A 25415-nucleotide genomic window follows, 5' to 3' on the forward strand; every position below is an offset into this window, starting at 1 on the left:
ACGGAAACACAACGAGGATGTTGGATTTTCATGCAAGGCAACTGGTCGTGCCCTTTTGTTCATTTCGTGTGTGTGTATATGTGTGTGTGTGTGTGTGTGTGTGTGTGTGTGTGTGTGTGTGTGTGTGTGTGTGTGTGTGTGTGTGTTTCTCGATTCCGTGTTTTCATTGTCACATAAATTCAAACACACTTAAAAAAAAAAAAAAAATTATCTTATCAATTTATTTATTCATTTATTGTGGCAAAGAATTCAGTAAAAGAATGAAATAGAATAAGACTCTGCTTTCATTCACTTATTAACGGTTTAAGTCCTTCAATACTGAGACACACTTTTACCTTGATTTTTGTGTATGATTAGACGGTTTGATCTGCATTAGGAAGGGTCTATGGAGGTCAGAAGATTAATGGCCAGAGTCTTCACTATTCTAATACCAACATTCCACCTTAGCACCTTCAGTACCATGACGCGTTTCCATATTCAATCTGCTTACTATATGGTGATTTTATACAGCTTCAGAAACTTACGTGTGGGACTGAAAGAGTGAAGACTGTGGCCATTAATCTTCTGACTTCAATATACCCTTCCTAACCTAACCTAACCTAAGCTAACCTAATCTCACCTCACCTCACCTATTATATAAATGAAATGGTCTAATCGTACACAAATCTGAAGGTAAATAATGTGTCCAGCATTGAAGGGGTTAAGTACAGTTGCTCTTCCTCTTCCCTTGAACCAATTAGTCGGTGTTAAATATACGAATGACAAGTGCACCGTTGTGAAGACAGAAAACGCACGACGAGTACTCACACGTTAGAACTCATCTTAATAAAATTTTTCCCCCTTTCCATTACATTTGACCATATTTCTATTACATCTTACTTTCAAAACGACAAATTTCACTACCTTCACGCACACTCACGCACGACGAACACCCACATTTTAGAACTCATTTTAACAACATTTTTTCCCCTTTCCATTACATTTCACCATATTCCATTACATCTCACTTTCAAGACGGCAAATTAACACACATTTCCATCACATTTATCATCCCTTCACTATCCTCAATGCGTAAAACTATAAAGAAATCATATCTATCTTATCTTTTACACAGAAACCCAACCCCACACGCAAGACCAGCCTTCCTTGGGCTTAGTAGCGGGAATAAAAAGGTTTCAAGTGTTTTTCTTCCTCCTATGAAATGACACAAACTGACACAAACATCCCGCCGAGTTGCCTGACGCGTGGCGGGGGGGCGAAGAGGACGAGGAGGGGCGAGGAAAGGGAGAGGGAGAGGGAAAGGGAGAGGGAGAGAAAGGGCGGGATATGGAATTGTAGCGAGATGGCTGCAGTGTGATCAACTAGACTACTAGAGAGAAAAAGAAAGGAAAAAAAGGCAAAGGAAGAGACATATTGGTCGATGTTGCGGGTTAGATAAGTGGTAAAAGAGAGAGAGAGAGAGAGAGAGAGAGAGAGAGAGAGAGAGAGAGAGAGAGAGAGAGAGAGAGAGAGAGAAGCACACACTGAACTCTGTCTCTCTCTCTCTCTCTCTCTCTCTCTCTCTCTCTCTCTCTCTCTCAAACATCCAGGAACACGAACTAAGAAGAAAATACAAAATAAGACGCATTGCAGGTTTCTCTTTTCTCTCTTATCTCCTTTTTCTTTCTCTCCTCCTATTCCTATTCCCTTCCTTGCCACTTACCTCTTACCTCACTACTTCTCTTACACTCTCCCTTCAAAATCATATTAATTTCTTTTCGTTTCTTTTCCTATTCTCTCTATCTTCTTTTCTTTCTTCTTTTTTTTCTTTTTTTCTTTCTTTTTTCATTTCCCATTCCCTTCCTTTACTTTTCGTTTCCTTTTCTATTCTCTCTCTCTTCTTTTCTCTCCTCTTTTTTCCCTTTCTTTTTCCTTTCTCTTTTCAATTACTATTCCCTTCCCTTACACACACACACACACACACACACACACACACACACACACACACAAGCACTCCCTTCACTTCCCCCTTCACTTACAAAGATGTTTATCCTTATTCGGAACCTCACTGCTTCCTAAATGTGCTTCGCTGTGGTGTTGTGACTCGAATAAAATAAAAATAGATGACCTTGAAGATTGCTGTGTGTGTGTGTGTGTGTGTGTGTGTGTGTGTGTGTGTGTGTGTGTGTGTGTGTGTCTAACCGAATGACAGAGGGCAGTAAAAACACACCAAGCAATCACAACAACAACAATCACGGTAACGCACCAGCAACAACAATGGTCCTGCCTGGTGATGCACGAGGCAGCCACCCACCCCCTGCATGACCTGCCTCCCGCCGCCACCACCATCACCACCACCACCACCACCCTGCTGACTCCTGACTCCTGATGCAGACCACGACGCCCGCTCTTTTTCTTTTCCTTTTTTTTTTTTTTCTTTCTTTTTAAAGTTGTGACCTGACATGTCTTGACTTTCTAGAATCGAGTGACAAAATCTCGTAAGAATATTCTACAAAAATAAGTGAGAATACGTTTGTTTTTTGATAGACTGACAGATTATTTTGATGGGTAACTTTCTCTCTCTCTCTCTCTCTCTCTCTCTCTCTCTCTCTCTCTCTCTCTCTCTCTCTCTCTCTCTCTCTCTCTCTCTCTCTCTCTCTCTCTCTCTCTCTCTCAGCCACATTTATCACACACTGACCAAAACTCGTCTTAATACACCTGAGCTGGTATGTTCGCCCATTTCTTTCCTCGCAAATCGGATTACGTTGAAGCGCCTGTCACACGAACCCGGTTTTCGAATGTCACGCCCCGTCACGCAACACGACCACGATGATGACACGAGCTCTCCTACAATATGTGGACGCGAATTCATTATTACCCTCAACTGTTTATTGCTCACAGAAATCGTGTGTTAGCTGCTTCGGTATTCGTGTTGCCGGGTCGTGGGGGCGGCTGCGTGTGTGTGTGGGGGAGTGCTGTCACCTTCAGACGGAATGCAAAGCGAGGTGGTGGCACGAGAAACTGATTGGTGACATTAGTTCGTATTGAGAAAAACGCTCTGCTCTTTCTCCACGACTATTTTCAGAGGCCACAGTGATGATTAGTCGGGTTCTCAAGAGTGCTTCGTCTGTTTATATTGTAGTAGTCTAAATGATCTGTCACTAGAAGCGTAAAAACCCTTGTCACTTCGATTACATGAACAGCTTTGAAGAAAGAGGAAGTCCGGGTAAAAGTGTTTCAGAATATGATCTTGAGTGTGCAGAGAGAGAGTTGACATGCCGCTCTAAGTGCAAGTAAGTGTAGGAAGACTGCTTCATCAAGTAGGAAGCCGGCTGTACATCTAACAATTCTTTCCCTCAGTATTGCTGCTGTTTATCTTTCCCAGTGTCCTTGCATGAGCTGCCTGACCTACAAGTGTACAGAAGACGACCTCAAATGGATCGAGTTTTACAGCTCTACTTGGCGAATCCTCTAACTTATCACCGTAATCCGCCGTGTGCGCCTCGTATGACTCGAATAGCAATAAATACCACACGCCCACCCGCGGCCTTGGCTGCCGTGCTGCCCCCCACTCAGCGGCCACCACTGCGGAGACGCTGCTCACCCGGACTAATCACTCACTGAACCAAGCACACTAACTTGATCCGGAGCGGAGAAAATACGACGACAAACAAGGAGAAGAAAAAAAAAACGATGATGTAAACGAAATAACATTCAGAAACACACACACACACACACACACACACACACACACACACACACACACACACACACACACACACACACACACACACACTTACCCCTCCTGCGTGCGGGTCGCTGTTGTCGCGGGCGTCGTTCAAGGGACGGATGGGAGGCCCTTCGTCGGCTGCCCTCGTAATAGCAGCGGCCAGTCGTGGAAGCTTTCCCGGCCTGCCCCACACCCCCCGAGGCCGCCTTGTGCTCCTCCGGGTGAAAGGTCTTCATGGTGACGCGAGAGGAAGTAGCGAGGGAAGCACCGATGTATGGTTCACTGTTCTCTGATTAAAGTCCTCGCATGCTTGGCTACTGGTTCTCTTAGTGCCTTAGTTGTGTTCTTTATATGACAACCACTTTAGTTCTGTGTATGACGGGGCTGTGTTGCCACGACTGCCGCTGATGTGGTGGGTGTGGTGATTATTGCTGTGTGTGTGTGTGTGTGTGTGTGTGTGTGTGTGTGTGTGTGTGTGTCAACTCTTCATTACCATGTTTATGTTTGGCTTCTGATACTCTTATATTTGCGGTGCACGTTGGTATGCGAACAAACACGAATGCAAGCACGCACACACACACACACACACACACACACACACACACACACACACACACACACACACACACACACACACACACACACACACACACACACACACACACACACACACACACACACACACACACACACACACACACACACACACACACACACATTTTTTGACTCCTCGCAAACTTATTCGACATCAAACTTGTATATACTTCCTCCTCATCACAACTTTTCCCTCCTTGACACACGTATCTTCTTCCTACCACCACCAGCACCACCACCACCACCACCACCTCTAATCACTGGTGCCAAAAAACATGCTTTCTATTTCTTTCCCTTTTGTATCTTTTCACCAACACCATCACCTGCTTTCATCCACCTCCTTTTTCCTCACAACTCTCTACGTATTTCTTTTCATCCCTTTTCCTGACTTTTTCCATTAATACTGGTCCAAATTTTCCTTCCATTTCTGCATTGTCCTCTTTTTCTTTTTTATTACATTCATTTTTTTCCTTCACCTTTACATCTGGTCTCAATTTTCTTCCTTGTCCTCTTTTTTTTATTACATTTATTTTTTTTCTTTCATCTCTACATCCAGTTTCAATTTTTCCTCCATTTCTTCCTTGTCTTCTTTCTGCCTTTATTTATCTACTTTTCTTTTTTTTTTTTTACATTCATTTCGCTTCTCCTCCTTATCTCCTTCCTTCTCTTTTACTCAATAGACTCGTGTTATGTAAAAATCAATGTCAATTTTACAATTTCTCTACATTTAAGTGTCTGAATAAATTAATGATAGGTTTTCTTTCTCTTTCTTATTCTGACCTACCTTTCTTCTTTAATCCTCCATGCCCTCTTCCGCGGTTACTTCTCTTTCTCCTTTCCTCTTTCTCTATCTGTTTCATTCTCTCTCCTCCTTCTTCATATTTTCTTCTGATCTCCTCCTCTTTCGCCGTTCTCTTTCTTCTACATGAGTTCCTTTCCCTCCTTCCTTCTTCTGTATTATTTTTTTCTTCTTCTACCTCTCTTCTCTTCTTTCCTTGCATCATCTTCCGTGTTTCCCCTACGTGTGTAACTTTATTTTCCCCTTGTTCTCTTCCCTCTCTCTCAGTCTTCCTGCGTTTAATTTCCTTCATTCATTTCTCTTCCCTTCCCTTTTTATTCCCTTCTTCCTCTTTATACCTCTGTTAGCTCCCTTCTTTCCTCTTCTTCTTCTTCTCTTGTACTCTTTCCAACTCTGCGTCACTCTCTTTCCTCCCTCTCCAAACTCCCTTTATGTCCACATCATCAAGGCCCAAAGCACTCTCTTGACCTTAGTCCATCCCTGCGTTGTTGCCTCAGCCAGTCAGTCTCCCTTCTCGCCGCCCTTTCGTCCCGTCACTGACTCTTCGCTATCCCCCCTGCCTCTCCTCTCACGCGTCACGTCCCGCCACCAGCCAACATCACTGCCTTCTAGTGTGCCGGAGGTCATTACACACTGATTATTGCGGGAGGCTGATAAATATGGGTTGGTAAGAGTAGCTAGGAGTTGTGGTGTAAAGTTTAATGTAACCTAATCTATTCTAACCTATTCTAACTTAAGTAATACAAGAATTGAATATTGTTAGAGGTTGTTGATTGTGGAATGGTTAGAGTAATGTAAGGATTAATTGTAATTGTTGTTGTTGTTGTTGTTGTTGTTGTTGTTGTTGTTGCTGTTGCTGCTGTTGCCACTACTACGACTACTACTACAACTACTACTGCTACTACAACTACTACTGTTACTACTACTATTACTGCTATTATCAATACTACTACTGCTGCTGTTATTACTACTATCACTACTACTACTACTACTACTACTACTACTACTACTACTACTACTACTACTACTACTACTACTACTACTACTACTACTACTACTACAAATATTACTAATACTATCAACAACAACAACAACAACAACAACAACAACACCAGCAACACCAACAAATATAAAGAAAAAAACAAATAAAACCTCACAAAAACATATCACCACCAATTTCTTTCCACACTACACACTAACCACCACCATCACCACCACCACCACCACCATCACCATCACCATCATCACCACTATCATCACCACAACTCTCACTCCTCACGTCACTGTACTTATCACTTCACTATTAGCCACGTTAGGTCCTTTTTCACCACCACACACCACCACGCACCATCACCATCACCACCACACCACCTCCTCCACCTCCTTCACCACCTGTACTTCGGTAGTGGTGGAGATAGTTGCGGTGGTGACTCTGGGTGGAGGAAGAGGAGTGGAAGAGGATGGGGAAGAGGAGGAGGAAGGAAGGAATGTGACCTTAAACTAGCTTCAAAAATTCACCATCTTTTGCTCAGTTACCTGATGTTGAAAATGTCATGTGTGTGTGTGTGTGTGTGTGTGTGTGTGTGTGTGTGTGTGTGTGTGTGTGTGTGTGTGTGTGTGTGTGTGTGTGTGTGTGAGAGAGAGAGAGAGAGAGAGAGAGAGAGAGAGAGAGAGAGAGAGAGAGAGAGAGAGAGAGAGAGAGAGAGAGAGAGAGAGAGAGAGAGAGAGAGAGAGAGAGAGAGAGAGAGAGAGAGAGAGAGAGAGAGAGAGAGAGAGAGAGAGAGAGAGAGAGAGAGAATAGATAAGCAAACAGACAGACAGACAGACAGATAGACAGGCAAACAGACAGACAGACAGGTAGACAGACAGACAGACAGACAGACAGATAGACAGATAGACAGACAGACAGATAGACAGGCACAGGTAGTTACTTTCTTGACCATGAATTTGCCAACAATCATACAAAAACAATAAAAATAACAATAAAAAGCGTAAAAAACAGATAAACTGAGAGAGAGAGAGAGAGAGAGAGAGAGAGAGAGAGAGAGAGAGAGAGAGAAATAGCTGCCCAACAAAATCGACATTGGGGTGACCAGAGGGACGCCAGACGACCTTGTACCCGGTTAGCAGACGCGGCACCTGCTTCTCCCACCTCCCCTCTCTCTCTCTCTCTCTCTCTCTCTCTCTCTCTCTCTCTCTCTCTCTCTCTGAATCCGTTCCTATTTACTTCTCCATTCTCCTCGCACCTTTCCTTCTTATTACTCATTTAATTCTCCCTCTCTTTATCCTTCACTAGACCATTCTGTTCTTTTATCACCATTTCACAGCCTCGCATCCCTCCCCGTGGCTCAAACCTGCATCGAATCCCTCCCAACACCTCCCTCTTTCTATGCATTTCCTATCATTCAAGTGCCTCTAGTCACGCGAGATCAAACAGGAAGTACTAACATTATAGGAGAGGGTATTCCACAAAGACAAAAGTGGCAATCAGCGAGATGAGAAACACTGGTAAGGGAGTTAGTTGGGAAGGTGATTGGATGTGTACTGTGAAGGTGAGGTGCTGGGGAACGCAGGTGAGGTGTGTGAGAGAGGTAGATGTAATGGTTAGCTGAGATGTGTGTGTGTGTGTGTGTGTGTGTGTGTTTTATTGTATTTGAATTGGTCAGTCTTCCTACTTGTAATGATAATAATGTGGATGGTGACCTGGATTTCATGGTGTATTTTTATATTTTTAGTATTAATTCAGTGTGTTTCTTTTACTTATGATAAGGGTAAGTTTTGTAATCAATAACCATAGGGATGTGATTTTGAGGACCATTTATTTTTTTTCAACTCCTTCAGTACTGTGACGCATGTTTTTTTTTTACCTTGAGTTTTGGGTATGATTAGACTACTATATTTACATTAGGAAGGGTCTATGGAGGACAGAAAGCTTAATGACCACAGTCTTCACTATTTTAATCCCCACATAAGTTTCTGAAGCTGTATAAAATCACCAAATAGTAAGCACAACAAATATAGAAACGTGTCATGGTACTGAAGGAGTTGAATATTAATTTGTGATCAATAAACTTTCTATCTAGGTTGATATGTTGATGCGTGGATGGATGGATAGATAGATGGATAGATAGATAGATGGATAGATAGATAGATAGATAGATAGACAGGTGGAGGGATGGGTAGATGCGTGGGATGGTGGATAGATGGGTAGATAGAAAGAAGAACGCACGTAATGCATACATATATATACGTAAACACTTTGACGGATAGATAAATAGAAATAGATTGATAGATAGAGACAATGAAAGGTAGATAGGTAAATAGAATACACAGATAGATAGATAAATATAGATGAGTTGATTGATTGATTTAAGGCGTCGAAAATTGTTGCCTATTACATTACCAAACACACACACACACACACACACACACACACACACACACACACACACACACACACACACGAATTAAAACACAATAAAAAAACATAACAGCACACACACACACACACACACACACACACACACACACACACACACACACACACACACACACAAGAATAACAGCAGTACGAGCAGAAACACGGAGGCCACCACAAACCCAGAAAAAGAAAGGAGCCTTGTGTCAATGTTACGTCATCAGGTAGTGTTCTATAAATCGATATACCCGAGACTAACTGAGAAGCGACAATCAACCTAGCAAGGCCACCAACCCTCTCTCTCCCTCCACCCCACCACCGGCAGATCGCTCTATCAACACTACTGAAGCGAAGGAAAGTGTGTAGTTAGAGGAGGTGGGAGAGAGGTAAAGTGCTGTTTGAGAGAGTAAAGGAATGTTGGGATACGTAATAAGTGCGTGGAGGAAAAGAATGGAGAAGGAGGGTGAGTGTTCGAGAGTAGGTTTGGAATGAGAAATAAGGAGAAAGGGAAGAAAAGGGAGTTAGTGAGAGAGGGGTGAGAGAAATAAGGAAGGATGAAAAGATGGAACTAAGATTGGTGTTTGAAGTGATGTGGGATTGAAGTAAAGAGGAAAAGAATGTGGGAGAGAGAGAGAGAGAGAGAGAGAGAGAGAGAGAGAGAGAGAGAGAGAGAGAGAGAGAGAGAGAGAGAGAGAGAGAGAGAGAGAGAGAGAGAGAGAGAGAGAGAGAGAGAGAGAGAGAGAGAGAGAGAGAGAGAGAGAGAGAGAGAGAGAGAGAGAGAGAGAGAGAGAGAGAGAATTAAAGAAAAAGAGAAAGGGGAGCAAGGAAACTGATCTGGAGGGGGAAACAATCAAGAATCGAAAGAAATCAACGAAAAAAACAACAAAGAGTGAAGTAATTTCCTACACACACACACACACACACACACACACACACACACACACACACACACACACACACACACACACACACACACACACTGCCTAACACTCTTCCTATTAGCAGGCAAAACAAACAAATAAACAAAACAGATGATAAAAAAACACAACAGATTTATCAGAAAGGAGGAGAAAAAAAAGCGAACAACAAACACAAGAAAATTAAAAGTAAATACGTAAATAAAGAAAGAAAAAAAGTTATTATACAGAATACATCAAAATATAATCAAGAAAGCGAGAGAGAGAGAGAGAGAGAGAGAGAGAGAGAGAGAGAGAGAGAGAGAGAGAGAGAGAGAGAGAGAGAGAGAGAGAGAGAGAGAGAGAGTACATTCCAATGATAAAGATTAATGTCATTCTTTCTTAGCCTCTCCTCCTCCTCCTCCTCCTCCTTCTTCCTGTCTTCACCTACTCCTCCTTCTTTTCTTGTATTCCTTTTTCTCGTTCTTCTTCTTTTCTTCTTCTTTTCTTCTTCGTCCTTCACATTTTCCTTTTACTTTCTTTCAGCTCCTCCTCCACCTCCTCCTTTTATTTTCTTCTTTATCGCTTACTTCTCTCACCAGTATTCTTTTCCTCTGTCTTTTTTTTATTTCCTTCCTTCATTCTTCCTTTTTCTTCCTCTTTCTGTTTTCTTCTTCATTATCTTCCTTCTTTCACCACTCCTTTTTCCTTCCTTCTTCATCATCTTTCTTCCTTCACCTTAAACCACGCTCCCTTTTCTTCCTTCTACTCCTCCTCTTCCTTCTCCATCTTCTCTCTTTTCCTACATCTTTCTTCCTTAACCATTTTTCTTCCTCATCCTTTCTTCACCTTCATCTTTACATTTCTTCACCAGTCCTTTTATTCCTCCTCCTCCTCTCGTCAGCTCAGGGTCAGAGGCAATCGCTTCCCAACACTAATACCTTCACCACACCACAAGACACGACTCCCGCTGTGCACCTGTCAATCCAAGCCAGGTGAGCGCCACGTGTCCCTTGCAGGTGGTGCTGGTGGTAGTGGTGGTAGTGGTGACAGACTGGCAATCTCTGTTCTATCTATAATTACTCCTGGTTGTTAGGTGGATGATGTAAGAGGTGGTAGCGGGGTAGAGGGATGATTTGAGGATTAGCAACACGAGAAACTGGGCGGAATTCTGAAACACTCCGCTCTCTCACCATGACTATTTTTCAAAGGCCACATAGATGACAAGCTGGACTTCTGATGGTGTTTCTCCTGTGAAGTGTGTAGTAATCTTGTTCGTTTGTCATTAGAAACATAAAACCGGCATTAAAAACTTGTCATTTAAACAGGAGCCTCTTGAAACAGTGGAGGTCCAGCGCTGAACTGTTTCAAAGGCCACAGAGATGACAAGCTGGACTTCTGATGGTGTTTCTCCTGTGAAATGTGTAGTAACCTTGTTCGTTTGTCATTAGGAGCATAAAAAACGCTCTTGAAAACTTGTGTCATTAAAACAGGAGCCTTTTGCAACAGTGGAGGTGCAGCGCTGAACTATTTCAAAGGCCACAGAGATGACAAGCTAGGTTTCTGATGGTGTTTCTCCTGTGAAGTGTGTAATAGTCTTGTTCGTTTGTCATTAGAAGCATAAAAACGCCATTGAAACTTGTGTCATTTAAACAGGAGCATTTTGCAACAGTGGAGGTGCAAAGATGAACTGTTTCTGAATATGGTCCTAAGTGTCTTGGAGGTGTGTGGTGTTGGGTTGGGGTTGGTTAAGTCAAGTTAGGTTAGGATAAAATAAGGCTGTGTGGGCTATAAGAAATGCTAGGTTTGGTTAGAGCATGTTGTCATTAGTGAATTCGAGTTTTATTGATTTTCACGCATACTGTATCGTGGGAAGAGGAATCTTGCGTTTAAAATTGTTGAAATGAAGGAAAGTTTAATTATTGCCTGTATAAGAGAGTGAACGAAATAAGAATATGTTGTAGTTAGGACTGATGACAAAGTTAAGTTTCAGTCAGGTTAGGTTAGATAAGGTTAGACAAAGTAAGGCTGGATACGAATAGTGGAGTTTAGTCACGCTAGGTTATGTTAGGTCAGGTAACAGCAGAAGAGAAAAAGGGGCTGAAATAAGAAAAAATAAAACGGAGGACGTAAAAAATGAGGAACAAATCATGAGTAGATAAAAATGGAAGAAAAGAAGAGGATAATGATGACGATAATGAAGAGGAGGAGGAGGAGGAGGAGGAGGAGGAGGAGGAGGAGGAGGAGGAGGAGGAGGAGGAGGAGGAGGAGGAGGAGGAGGAGGAGGAGTAGGAGGAGGAGGAAGAGGAGGAGAGAGGAGGAGGAGAGAGAGAGAGAGAGAGAGAGAGAGAGAGAGAGAGAGAGAGAGAGAGAGAGAGAGAGAGAGAGAGAGAGAGAGAGAGAGAGAGAGAGAGAGAGAGAGAGAGAGAGAGAGAGAGAGAGAGAGAGAGAGAGAGAGAGAGAGAGAGAGAGAGAGGAGGCGGAATGACATTAATCTAGCTAATCTCAGCACACCCCAAACATAGCTAGCAAGGTCACCAAAATCACCTTGCGCAGTCATCCCTCATAGCACCTAATGTCTGTGTAGGCTCTAAACACAACTGCGGCTATCATTACTACTACCTATTATCACTAAATGCTACCCATGTTACTGCTGGAGGCGTAATGGAGGGCAGGGACAGTGGGGGGGGGGTGGACAGAGGGTGGCAAAGTGCAGTAGGTCATGCAACACTCAGCCACAGAAGATCCAATATTTGTCCTGGTGTGTGTTGTGGAGTGACGCCCATCATGACACGCTCGAGGGACAAAACACAGGGAGGACAGTACGTGGCTTGAAGGAAAGACGAATGACAGCGGGAAGGAAAGAGGAAGGGTGACAAAAACACCACGTATATGAAGGAAAACAAAGGAAAGCGACGATAAGGAAGGCAGTAGATAGAAAGGTACTGGAACGTGGCTTGAGGGTCGGAAGAAGGAAGGATGACAACAAACAACGTATATGAAGAAAAAACAAAAGGAAAGGGACAATAAGAAGGAAGGAAAGAAAAAGAGGTACTGGAACGTGGTTAGAAGGAAAGGAAAGGGCAATAGGAAGGTAGGATGGGTGAGGGTGAGGGTGAAGGAAGTAGGGAAGAGGGTTAGTAAAGGTAGGTTAGTAGTACGTACAGGAAGGAAGTAGGAAAGTAGGACGAAAGGTAAAGGTGAGAGAGAGAGGAAGGTTAGTAGAGAAAGACGGAGAGAAAGGAAGTAAGGAAGGAAGTGAAGGAAGAAGGAGTGTGCAATGAAGTAAAATAGAAAGAGAGAGAGAGAGAGAGAGAGAGAGAGAGAGAGAGAGAGAGAGAGAGAGAGAGAGAGAGAGAGAGAGAGAGAGAGAGAGAGAGAGAGAGAGAGAGAGAGAGAGAGAGAGAGAGAGAGAGACTAAATTATATAGTAAGGAACGGTGCAAGTGAAGAAGTGAAGAAAGAAGACAAGAAAAGATAAGAAAAGAAGAGATAACAAAAAAACAATAAAAATGGAGACAAGTCGAGAAAAAGTAAAAAGTAATTGAAGAAAAGAAATTGATGAAGAAAAGTAGGAAAGACATAAATTTGGAGAGAAAAAGTAGGAAATTGAAGAAAAAACAGGGAGTGAGGAGAAAAAGAAGTCAAGAAAGGAAACACGAAGAAAGGGAAGGAAAGGGAGACAGAAAGGAAGGAAGAGAGAGAATATTAACCCCTTCATTACTTGAACACATTTTTACCTTGAGATTTGTGTACGATTTAGACCATTTTATCGACATTAGGAAGGGTCTATGGTGGTCAGAAGATTAATGGCCACAGTCTTCACTATTTTAATCCCAAACATAAATTTCCGAAGCTGTATAAAATCACCAAATTATTAAGCAGAATGAATATGGCAACGTGTCATGGTGCTCAAAGGGTTAAGGTAGACTATTAGACACACAGATGACAACTCAGGTAAGTAAACAGGTATACAGATAAACAAATCTTTCCTTCCCTCAATCGTGACCTTTATTTTTATGTAAGAGGAGAAAACCTAGCCAAGGGTAACAAAAAAAAAAAACCCATTTAGCTACCAGTCCTCTAGCCAATACATCTCCCTTTCTCACTAAAATCCTTGTCTTTCCTTTCCCTCCCGAACATTTTTCCCCTTCAAGTCTTCCTCTATTCCACCCTCCACCCACCACTCTCCTCCAACACCTGATCTTTCTATTCCATTCCCACATTTCCTCCTCCGCAGTTTTTCTTTCCTCCTTGTTTCTCTAATCTTTCCATGTTATCTTACTCCTTGCCTTCTCTATTCACCTTCTTCTAGTACTCTGCTTCATTCCCCACCCAGTACTGTCGTCCAAGTTTTCTCATACGGCTGTAGGTGACGGAGGAGGCGACACGAGGGAAACAGCATTAAAGTCATGGTGTTCTGGTGTCTGCGTGTTTCATCCCTCACGCCTCTGTTTCGAATTTCATTGAGTCCCCCCTTTCAGTGCCTGGCTTTCTACGATTTTCTCTCTCTCTCTCTCTCTCTCTCTCTCTCTCTCTCTCTCTCTCTCTCTCTCTCTCTCTCTCTCTCACACACACACAAAAGTAATAAATAAAAATCCTTGTGCAATGCATGTCAACATTTGCACACTCACATTTTCATTCTCTGTTTGACTAGCAGGCTTCAATCCAATCAATGTTTGCAATTTCTGCTCAACTATTTTCCTAGAGTACGAATTTGAGAGCCAAGTGGCTAAGGTGGCCGCGAAAACCACAGGAAAGGCATATTTTTACTTGAATTTTAGGATATTCCCATTTAAGTTTCAGTATATTCAACTCACAACCTTCTAATGACAACTGAACGACCAGAATACTTCACTGGAGATGCTCTAAGTTTGATTCAATTAAGCTTCCCACTGTGGTTTCATCTTTCTCATTAACACTTACAACTTTCTTTCACGCACCGTACCCTATACTTCTCCCTCTCCTCTCTCTCTCTCTCTCTCTCTCTCTCTCTCTCTCTCTCTCTCTCTCTCACTCCTTCAGCATCTCCCTCTTGACCTTTCCCTTCACCAATCGATGCTCCTCTTCGCCTGCGTGAGGGCCAACCCTGCAGAGTTGCTGGTGCTAAAGGTCAACACATTACTAATTCTGGAGACGAGAGGGCAGGAAGGGGGAGGGACGAGTGGCAAGGGCGGGCAGGAAGAGAGGGGGTGAGACAAGGATGGCCGGGGAAGGCAGAGTGACAGAAGAATGCGACACAGCGAGAGATAAAGGTAGGTAGGTCAGCACGGTGGTGGTGGTGGAGGTGGTGGTGGTGGTGGATGAGAGGGTTACACGGAAGGGAAAGCATGGCAGGAGGACGAGAGGCTAGAGGAGGAAGAGGAGGAAAAGGAAGAGGAGGAAGAGGATAAGAACTACAGAAAAGGTGGAAATTAGCACGTGTTGTTGGTGGTGGTGGTTGTGGTGGTGCTTTTAGATTATAAAGATGATGATGATGATGATGATGATAATGATGATGATGATAATGATGATGATGATGATGATGATGGTGATGATGATGATGATGATGATGATGATGATGATGATGATGATGATGATGACTGACAAGCTTTTGATATTTGTTTGGCAAATAAAAATATCTGTCGAATTTCTGAACCCTCATTGATGGTTCCTGCGGCACCAGCTCGTGTATGTGTAGCCCCTTAGAGATGAGTGATGGGGCCAGGTAGTTGTGTTCTCATGTAGCTATTGGCGTGGCCTCGTGGGTGTGGTAATCAACGTGAAGGTTTTCATTAAGCAATACTCATATTTGTAATATTTTCGACAACTTCGCATCACACAGAACCTTGACAATGTACCCTGAGAATCCTTGAGTGTGTGTGTGTTTCACTGTTTGATCTGCTGCAGTCTCTGACAAGACAGCCAGACGTTACCCTACGGAACGAGCTCAGAGCTTATTATTTCCGATCTTCGGATAGGCCTGAGTCCAGGCACACACCACATACCGGGACAACAAGGTCACAACTCCTCGATTTACATCCCGTACCTACTCACTGCTAGGTGAACAGGGGCTACACGTGAAAGGAGACACCCAAATATCTCCACCCGGCCGGAGAATCGAACCCCGGTCCTCTGGCTTGTGTGTGTGTGTGTGTGTGTGTGTGTGTGTGTGTGTGTGTGTGTGTGTGTGTGTGTGTGTGTGTGTGTGTGTGTGTGTCAGTGCCTCATTTGGAAACACCCACATTTAGACATTCCTGCTCCTAAGTGTGCCTCACTCAGCATATTTCACATACCATTCTTAAAAGACTCACGGAAAACATCACTGCGAGCTTGACTCCCTCTCACTAAGGACACAACATCACCATTGAGCAATGAGGGGAAGGGAACTTGTCGTGCCCCACCGCGGATTCAACTTACTGGATTGCCAAGCGAGGAATCCTAAAGCCTGGGCTAGAAGATGGACTAATATTGTATACGAGTGGACTCAGTGTTCCTCCTTCCTTGTCGCGCTAGTCAATAAAGCAGTGGTGAGATGTCAAGTAAATTTTCATTCCACTGCGTTTATGTTTCCCGTCAGTCTGATTTGCTGACATTAAACTTATTATTTTTCCATTCCATACCTTTCTTTTTCTCCTTCGTCTAGCCCCTTCAATACTGCGACGCATTTTTACCTTGATTTTTTTGGGTACTATTAGACGGTTTTATTTGCATTAGGAAGGCTCTATGGAGGTCAGAAGATTAATGGGCAGAGTTTTCACTATTCTAATCCCAACATATATTTCTGAAGCTGTACAAAATCGCCAAAATAGTAACCAGAAGAGAACTGAAAACGCGTCCTGGTACTGAAAAGACTAACAACAAAACATGAAGGGAACTGACAGAATACCAGTACACCACAGGACGCCAGGAAGAGGAAATAAGGTAAACAGAGAGCGGCGGGTCACTCAACTACAGACTAATTCAACTACTGCGGGACACCTACGAGGGAGGCATCATTTCGAGGCTAAACATCACCACTGGTCCTGAATCTCCCTGTTAAAATATTCCTCCTCAAAAAAAAAAAAAAAGGAAAAAAAAAGGAAGAGAAAATAAGAACAACCTCCTAACTAGCTCTTGACAAAATGTAAATAACCCAATACTTTCTCTCTCCTTCCCTTTATGTATCTTTCTTAACGCAACGCTCATCCCTTTCCCTGCTGCGTCTTGTACCAGTAATAGGAGGGCAGACCAATTGTTTCCTTTCCTCCTCCGTCGCCTAATGTGCATGTATGGCGGTGAAAAAGATACTAAACTGTACGCAGGGGAGCGGCGAGTTATGTTCAGAGCTAGAGGGGGAGGAACGATCGAGGAACACAATGGGAAGCGTGTGGCGGACTGGCTGGCTATCTGGCTAGTGGGTGGATGGGGGAAAAATGTTAAAATATCCAATGAGAGGGGAGACGAGGAAAGGAGGAGTGGAAGGAGACAGGAGGAGAGAGGGAGAGAGAGAGAGAGAGAGAGAAGGGTGCGGAAAGGGACTACTAATAGATGAGAGAGAGAGAGAGAGAGAGAGAGAGAGAGAGGAGAGAGAGAGAGAGAGAGAGAGAGAGAGAGAGAGAGAGAGAGAGAGAGAGAGAGAGAGAGAGAGAGAGAGAGAGAGAGAGAGAGAGAGAGAGAGAGAGAGAGAGAGAGAGAGAGAGAGAGAGAGAGAGAGAGAGAGAGAGAGAGAGAGAGAGAGAGAGAGAGAGAGAGAGAGAGAGAGAGAGAGAGAGAGAGAGAGAGAGAGAGAGAGAGAGAGAGAGAGAGAGAGAGAGAGAGAGAGAGAGAGAGAGAGAGAGAGAGAGAGAGAGAGAGAGAGAGAGAGAGAGAGAGAGAGAGAGAGAGAGAGAGAGAGAGAGAGAGAGAGAGAGAGAGAGAGAGAGAGAGAGAGAGAGAGAGAGAGAGGAAAGATAATTGTATCGTGTGTGTGTGTGTGTGTGTGTGTGTGTGTGTGTGTGTGTGTGTGTGTGTGTGTGTGTGTGTGTGTGTGTGTGTGTGTGTGTGCGTGTGTGTGTGTGTGGAGTAAAGTTGCATCCCCTACATGTTGCACAGGTGACCACAGAGGCTGACACCATCACACCACCATACCACGAGACACCACGACACCACGACGACGACACAGATGGAAGCTGCACGTGGATTTCCTTGCATTATTCAAACTGACCGGAGAACCTTCTTTAAGATAATTGTGTTAGGAGGAGGAGGAGGAGGAAGAGGGGGAGAAGGAAAAGGGAGAAAAAAACAACGAGGTGGAGAAGGAGTACGATGGAGTTAGTACGACAATAATAAGTGAAAAATAGAGTAATGATTTCTTAACTTAACACCTGCAGACAGCAAACATATAACTCTACATAGAAAATACACATCAACAATAATCCCTCAACACAAAACCATCACCACTAATCTTCAATTTCATCACATTCTCTTATTTACAACTCTTCCGAGCTTCCTTTTTCCTTTCCTTTTTTTTCTCTTACGTCTTCTCTCCACGTTTCGACCCCACCAGGCAGCCGCAACCACACAAGGAGCAGTCACAGGAGCCCCTAGAGAGTTAGAACACAGGCCCTTCCACGACACAGCCTTTCTCTCGCGTCTACCGTCTGTGTCCGGGCCTCCTCCAGCCTCCTGCCTCCTTGCCTCCTTCCCACACGTCCCTTCAACCACCACTTCACACTAACCCCAAATTCACACTTCTCGATCTGGCCTTACTGGGATGAGAGAGAGAGAGAGAGAGAGAGAGAGAGAGAGAGAGAGAGAGCTCCACCTCGACTACTGCCTCGCCATCTACGCCTCCCGCTCAACACAACAACCAGGCAGCAGCAAGAAACTCCACTAATAATTCAGGTGGAAGGAAGAGACAAGCGAAAAAGAGCCACACGGGTAGAGGAGCGAGAATGACCCCACCTGCTGCTCAAAATGCCCCCCTACCTAGGCCTCGCCACCCCCCTCCTCCCCGGGGCCGAAGAGGCTGTGAGTACTGCCTGCGCCCAGGACACTCGAGGGAAGAATGCTTCTCACGGATAGCAGACGCCAGACAGGAAGCCATCCTGAGAAGGGTCTTGGCTGAAGGGAGGAGAAACGGGTACGCCCCACACCCCCAACCCCAGCGCCCTTTCGTGGTGACTCCGGATGGCAACACAGGCAATGGGAGGAGCAGCCGAGGTCCCAGCGGGGATGGACCTCGGCCCCTTGGGAGAGCGAATACTAACAGCACTCCTCGCCATAACAGCAACCCGCCAGCACCAAGAAACGTCGGCCACTCCCCTCTCCTCACGGTTGTCTCTGCCAACGTGAGAGGGCTTCAGCAACATTGCTGATCTCTCCCACAACTTTGTACTACGACAAAAGCCGATATTGTGGCGGTGAGCGAAACGTGGATGAGTGACACTGTGGAGCCGTCATTTGGCAAAATAAAAGGCTACACGAAGTGGGTGAGGAAGGATCGTATCGGCAGGGCAGGTGGAGGTGTGGCTGTTTGCTTTAAAAATGGCCTCCAGACCCAGGAACTGTCAGTAGACCTTCCTCAGCAAATGGAAGCACTTTTCTTCCGAATAGTGCTGACTGACAACAGTGGCTTGCTGCTCTGTGTACTATATCGCCCCCCCAGGCAAGGCCGATTCTCGCTTGACTTCCTGGCGGAGGAGATGGACAACTTGCTCCAACGCCACGGCTGCAAGAACGTCCTCATCGTGGGAGATCTAAATTTCCATCTCGAGCAGCAAGCTTACAACAACTTAGTGACAGTGTCCGGCCTCACCAACCACGTCACATTTCAGACCCACGAAAGAGGAGGCCTGCTCGACCCAGTATTATCAGACCTCCCGGAAGAAAGAATATTGTGTCAGCAGCTGGATAAAGTGGGTAGTTCGGACCACCACGCCGTACTGACGAAGATCCAGCTACATGTGGCGAGGGAAAAAGCTGCACCTCGAACCATCTGGCTATGGGAGCAAGCTAGCTGGCGTGACATGAGGGGCGCACTGACAGCCACAGACTGGCAGACGGTGCTCACGGGAGACGCGGAGGAGATGACTAACGCTCTCACCTCAATCCTGGCCACACTACAGGACCGCCACGTCCCTCACCGCACATACCTCGCCAAGGCCACAAACCCCCAATGGTTTGGCTTCCGCTGTCAGATAGCTGCCGAAGCCAAGTATGCAGCATGGAGGAGATACAAGCAGCGCCCGTCACAACACAACCTCACCATGCACCGAGCTGCTTGTAAGAGAATGACTGACACCTCCAAGTGGGCGAGGAAACACTGGGAGCAAGACCTCAGGAGAAAGCTCACAGGCCCAGGAGTTGGAGATAAGACGTGGTGGACACTGGTCAAGGAGAGGCAGGGTGTGATGCGGCAGGAGAGCGTGCCCCTCACCAGGCAGGACGGAACCACTGCCTCAAGCAGTGATGACAAGGCTGCACTCCTGGCAAAATTATTTGCAGAAAAAATGCAGGTTGAGTGCCCCACACGCCCCCCTCCAGTGCTACCCCGGGAGACAGCGCACACCATCACCTCAATACCCATCACCACGGAGCTGGTGGAAAAGCACTCGGGCAACTGGACGCAGGGAAAGCCACGGGCCCAGACGGAATCAGCCCCGGGTGCTGAAACAATGTGCCAGGAACTGTCAGTGCCTCTTGCTGCTATTTTTCTGCCTGCCTGGCAGAAAAAAAGTGGCCAGCATCCTGGAAGGAGGCATACGTGGTCCCTGTGCATAAAAAAGGGTCCAAGTCTGACCCAAGGCACTACCGACCCATCTCCCTGCTGTCTGTGATGGGTAAGGTGTTCGAAAAACTGGTGGCAGCCGTCATATGGCAGCACCTGGATGAACACCAGCTTCTCTCACCCCACCAGTTCGGGTTTCGGCCAGGTCGATCTACTTCCGATCTCCTTCTCCTACTCTCCCAGGAATGGCAGGACACCCTTGACGAAGGCCTGGACACGCTCGTAGTGGCCCTTGATATCGCGGGGGGCTTATGACCGAGTGTGGCATGCGGGTCTTCTGACTAAGCTCCAAGCCAAGGGCATCGACGGCGGTCTCCTGAAGCTACTCGAGGATTACCTCCAAGGAAGGACACTTCGAACCGTCGTCAATGGGCGGACCTCATCACCCACCAATATAGGAGCGTCAGTTCCACAGGGCTCAGTGCTTGGCCCAGTCCTGTGGAATGTGTATATAGACGATCTCCTGCGCCAGCTTCCTGCAGTCAAGGCTTACGCCGACGACTGCACAATCTCCCTCTCCTACTGCCGCCAGGACAGCCAGCGCGCCGTGGCCAACATCAACCGCCAGCTGAAGGCAGCAGAAGAGTGGGGGGAAGGTGTGGCAAGTCACCTTCGCGCCGGACAAGACACACGCCATGGTCATCTCACGATCCCCTGCCGCCTCTCAGGCCGTGGAAGGACAACTACAGTTTGAGGGCGAGCAGCTGCCTCTCCAGGAACACATCAAGATCCTGGGAGTCACCATGGATCGTGAGCTGCGCTACGACACCCACATCACGTCTGTAGCCCGCCAGACCTCTCAGCGTGTGTCAGCCCTGCGCAGGATGGCTGGCAGTCTGCACTCGCGAGGCATCCTCACTCTCTACAGGGCACAAATCCGTCCCTGTATGGAGTACGGTGCCTTGACATGGATGTCCAGCGCCCATACCCACACCAGCCGGCTCGACGCGATACAGAGGCGCGCTCTTCGTCTATTGGGGGAAGACGAGGAGAGCGTGGCAAGTATCACGTCACTGGAGCACTGGAGGGACGTGGCAACCTTGACGGTGTGCCACAAAGCTCAAGTGCTACATACACCTCACCTCTCCCGCCTCAGCCTGCCGCCACACCCACCCGGGAGAAATACGAGGCAAGCAGCGGATGGGGACCAGCAGGTACTGGTGCCTCTCTCCGCTCCTCACAACACCAGCGAACATTCAGAGCCAGGGCAGCGCGCCTGTGGAATCAGTTCACGGTGGCCACGCCTGCTGAGGTAGCGGGACTATCAACTCAGCAGACAAAAGTGGCCGCCAATGTCTGGAGAAGCGCTCTCCCTGCCCGGCTAGTGCTGTGAAGTGTAGTGCAGTGAGTGAGGTGTCAAACCAATATACTAACGAGAAAAAGACGTTTAGAATAGTTCCTTGCCAACACAAGGAGCTTTATGTCTAAATCTCCTTATATACCTGATTTATTGTAAAATGTATAAGTATAAGATAATGTTTAAATAAAAAAAAAAAAAAAGAGAGAGAGAGAGAGAGAGAGAGAGAGAGAGAGAGAGAGAGAGAGAGAGAGAGAGAGAGAGAGAGAGAGACAGCCGCACGCCACATAAAGGTTCCAATATAATGAGAAGAGAGAGAGAGAGAGAGAGAGAGAGAGAGAGAGAGAGAGAGAGAGAGAGAGAGAGAGAGAGAGAGAGAGAGAGAGAGAGAGAGAGAGAGAGAGAGAGAGAGAGAAAGTGTTTTGTATTATTTTCTCCAAAATTAGTTTTTAAGTTCGGTTGCCTTGTCTTCTTTCTCTTTCTTTCTTTCTCTCTCTCTCTCTCTCTCTCTCTCTCTCTCTCTCTCTCTCTCTCTCTCTCTCTCTCTCTCTCTCTCTCTCTCTCTCTCTCTCTCTCTCTCTCTCCTTCATTATCAAGTATTTAAGTTAGATGATATATATTTTTCCATTCTGTTCCTTCCTTTCATCATCTCTTCTTCGTTACTCCATTCTATGCTATTATGATTATCTAATTGAGTGTTCATATATTTCAGACAACACATTTCACTTTCATTACTTTGGTTCATTTTGTCTTATTTTCCTTATCTATCTTATTCTACATTATGACTTAATCCACGCTTTCCTTCCTTGGCCTCGTTTTTTTTTTCTTTCACTCTCATTATTCAAGTTCTTTTACCATTTTTTACAACAGTATCTCGTTCTTATCTCATTAAAATACACCTTAATTCATTTTCATCACTCCATTTGTATCCTCTCTTTATGCATGTATCCCTATCAACCCTTTCTCTGTTGCTATTTAATCTCATTCCTTCTCTCTCTCCCATAATCAAGAGTCTATCGAGATCCTATCAAGGTGCATTCTCCTCCTCTCTCTCCTCTCCCTCCCGATTTGGTTCCGTCAGGCAAGGGAAGGTAGCGCTACACTATGACGGTAGGTGGTGAAACGTTGACTTAATCCTTCCCTTACGGTGCTGGGAAGGTGATATTCTGATGACGGCGCCTTGATCACAGTGGCGGCTGCATAATTAATTGTGTGGCGTGATGCTTGGCTGTGGGTGCGTGTGGTGGTGGTGGTGGGTGTGGTGTGGCGGATGATGGGGCTATGAAAGGGTGTGGGTGTGGTGTGCTGGTGGTTGGTAGGTGGTGGGTGTGGCTGTGTTAGGTGTGGTGTGGTGCTGGAGTGTGAGTGTGGTGCGCTGGTGTGATGTGGTGTGGTGGGTGTGGCTGTGTTAGGTGTGGTGTGGTGTTGGGTTGTTTAGTGTGGTGTAAGTGGTGTGGGGGTATATACTGAGTGTAGTGTGGTGGTTAGGTGTGGTGTGATAAGTAGGGTGTGATGGTGTGTGGGTCTTTTGTTGTGATATGGGGAAGTTGAACGGAAGATTGGGTGTGTTGGCTGCAGTGTGGGGTATTTGCTACGACGTGAGGGTGTGGGTCAGTGTAGGGCGTGAGTGCTGAGTCAGGTGACGGTGGTGAGTGCTATGAATGAGAGAGGAAAACGGGATCATATACTAAAATGAAAAATAACTCTCAGTGTCTACCTAGAGTAAAAAAAAAAAAAAGTGGATTCTAAAGAGTGAAAGATAATTACGTTAATGAGGCAACCTGAAGCTCCCCTCCTGTGTGAGAAAAAGGAGTCAGTCAATAAGGGTGGAGCATATGACCCTACAACAGAGGGTAATGGACTGAAGGATATGGATAATTCTTGCACGAAAAAATACAGACAGAACAACGTATGGGTATGTCTAGTGAGCATTACAGACTTAACATCAAGAACAGTACGTGGATTTTACTCTTTTCCATTACATTCATATTTATTTACGACAGGAAAAAAAAAAGAAAAAAAGAGGGCTATGAATTGCGACTATACACATGTCTGGTGAATATTATACACTTGATATAAAGAACAGTACATGGATATTACTGTTTTTCATTACTTGCATGGTTATAAAGTGTGAGTATACACGTGAAGATGATGCGCTTAACTCCTTCAGTACTGGGACGCGTTTCTATCTTGAGTTTGGGTAAGATTAGATGATTTTATTGAAATTAGGAAGTGTCTATGGAGGTCAGAAGATTAATGGTCAGAGTCTTTACGATTTCAATCCACACATAAGTTTATAAAGTTGTATAAAATCACTAAATAATAACGAAAATGAATTTGAAAACGCGCCCTGGTACTGAAGGAGTTGATATCAAAAGCACATGAACATTACAGTTTTCGAATACTTTCACATTCATTTAGGACAGAAAACACAGGAAAAGAACAAAGTATGGATGTAACTAGCGAGTATGGTACACTTTCTAAGCATGGTAAGTGGCTATTACTACCGCAAATTACTTTCTCATTGACGTGGGTTTATAACTCAACACTAACGCATCCCTGTAGGTCGTAAAATTAACGTTAAGTTCCCCGGATCATCATATCACTGACGCCTTCCTCTATTTCTATGACGATTTTTTTTGCCTCCGCTACAACCAGACTGCCTTGAAGGTGATACTTATCCAGCTTTTAATAACCCGAGCGCTGCGGACGCCTCCCTCACCAGACCACAAGGTATCTATTAGTATCACATCCCCCTACCGCCACGCCACAGTCCGCAGCGTCATAATAGCCAGCCATGCAGTCAGATAAACAACCACAGACTTCATATTTACGAACCTGCATGATCCCGATATGATAGAAGAAACGAAATGTAGAGAAAACACTGCATATTTACACACGAACCCTTTTCTCGACCTTTCAATGACCAGCAGACAGACACGTGGCTTCCCTGCGTGGCTGCCTCCTCCTCCCCTCGCCTGTGTCCCTCATTAGTGCTCGTTACATGATAACAGAGACGCCTCAACACTGGCAGGGGAGGAAAGGTAGGTGGTGGCACTTGAGAGAGAGAGAGAGAGAGAGAGAGAGAGAGAGAGAGAGAGAGAGAGAGAGAGAGAGAGAGAGAGAGAGAGAGAGAGAGAGAGAGAGAGAGAGAGAGAGAGAGAGAGAGAGAGAGAGAGAGAGAGAGAGAGAGAGAGAGAGAGAGAGAGAGAGAGAGAGAGAGAGAGAGAGAGAGAGAGAGAGAGAGAGAGAGAGAGAGAGAGAGAGAGAGAGAGAGAGAGAGAGAGAGAGAGAGAGAGAGAGAGAGAGAGAGAGAGAGAGAGAGAGAGAGAGAGAGAGAGAGAGAGAGAGAGAGAGAGAGAGAGAGAGAGAGAGAGAGAGAGAGAGAGAGAGAGAGAGAGAGAGAGAGAGAGAGAGAGAGAGAGAGAGAGAGAGAGAGAGAGAGAGAGAGAGAGAGAGAGAGAGAGAGAGAGAGAGAGAGAGAGAGAGAGAGAGAGAGAGAGAGAGAGAGAGAGAGAGAGAGAGAGAGAGAGAGAGAGAGAGAGAGAGAGAGAGAGAGAGAGAGAGAGAGAGAGAGATTACTCCTCTTCTTCATCTGAATCTCCCTCATCCTCCTCTGTTCCTACTAACCTTCCCTAACTCTCCCCACTACTCCCAAACTACACCTCGACTCCTATTCCCTCCCACATCTCTCTCTCTCTCTCTCTCTCTCTCTCTCTCTCTCTCTCTCATTATATAAATTACTAAGCTGTCGCGTGTTTTAATGGCCCGCCACCTGCCGCACGTTCCCTTAGCGCCAGTATTTTCCGCTGGACTGTAATCGGGACCGCAAATACGAAGCACTAAAAAAACAGATGGAAAAAAAACGATGAAAGCGTGGGTGATTCCGGCAGCCAGATGACTCGATGCCTATGTTCCGCTCGCCTGGTAAGGTCTGAATGGTTCCCGTCAGTTTGGGGTGAGTTGATGCAGTA

General features: G+C 45.4%; 2 protein-coding genes across 6 annotated transcripts in view; one reads left to right on the forward strand and one right to left on the reverse strand.

The window, feature by feature from the left end:
- Window positions 1-25415, reverse strand: part of LOC123520305 (ankyrin repeat and KH domain-containing protein mask-like) — a 228090-nt gene that overhangs the window by 151384 nt on the left and 51291 nt on the right. The window contains exon 1 of one of the 5 annotated variants that reach the window (XM_045282503.1): window positions 3780-3866. The exons of the other annotated variants lie outside the window; for them this stretch is intronic. The gene's annotated coding sequence lies outside the window, so the exon portion shown is untranslated. Of the gene's footprint in view, window positions 1-3779; window positions 3867-25415 lie in introns of those variants that run through there. 5 annotated transcript variants of the gene reach the window in all.
- LOC123519710 lies at window positions 18793-20399 on the forward strand. The gene is made up of 2 exons (XM_045281212.1): window positions 18793-20045; window positions 20162-20399. Exons 1-2 carry the CDS (start codon window positions 18793-18795, stop codon window positions 20397-20399), a joined length of 1491 nt encoding a protein of 496 aa, XP_045137147.1.

Source organism: Portunus trituberculatus, chromosome 46 (genome assembly GCF_017591435.1).
Source record: "Portunus trituberculatus isolate SZX2019 chromosome 46, ASM1759143v1, whole genome shotgun sequence".
Taxonomy (NCBI): Eukaryota; Metazoa; Arthropoda; class Malacostraca; order Decapoda; family Portunidae; genus Portunus; species Portunus trituberculatus.

Coding starts and splice junctions, on each gene's coding strand:
- LOC123519710 (XM_045281212.1), top strand. CDS start 18,793: ATGAGTGACACTGTGGAGCCGTCATTTGGCAAAATAAAAGGCTACACG. Junction 20,046..20,161: donor GAAACAATGTGCCAGGAACT/GTCAGTGCCTCT, acceptor GTCTGACCCAAG/GCACTACCGACCCATCTCCC.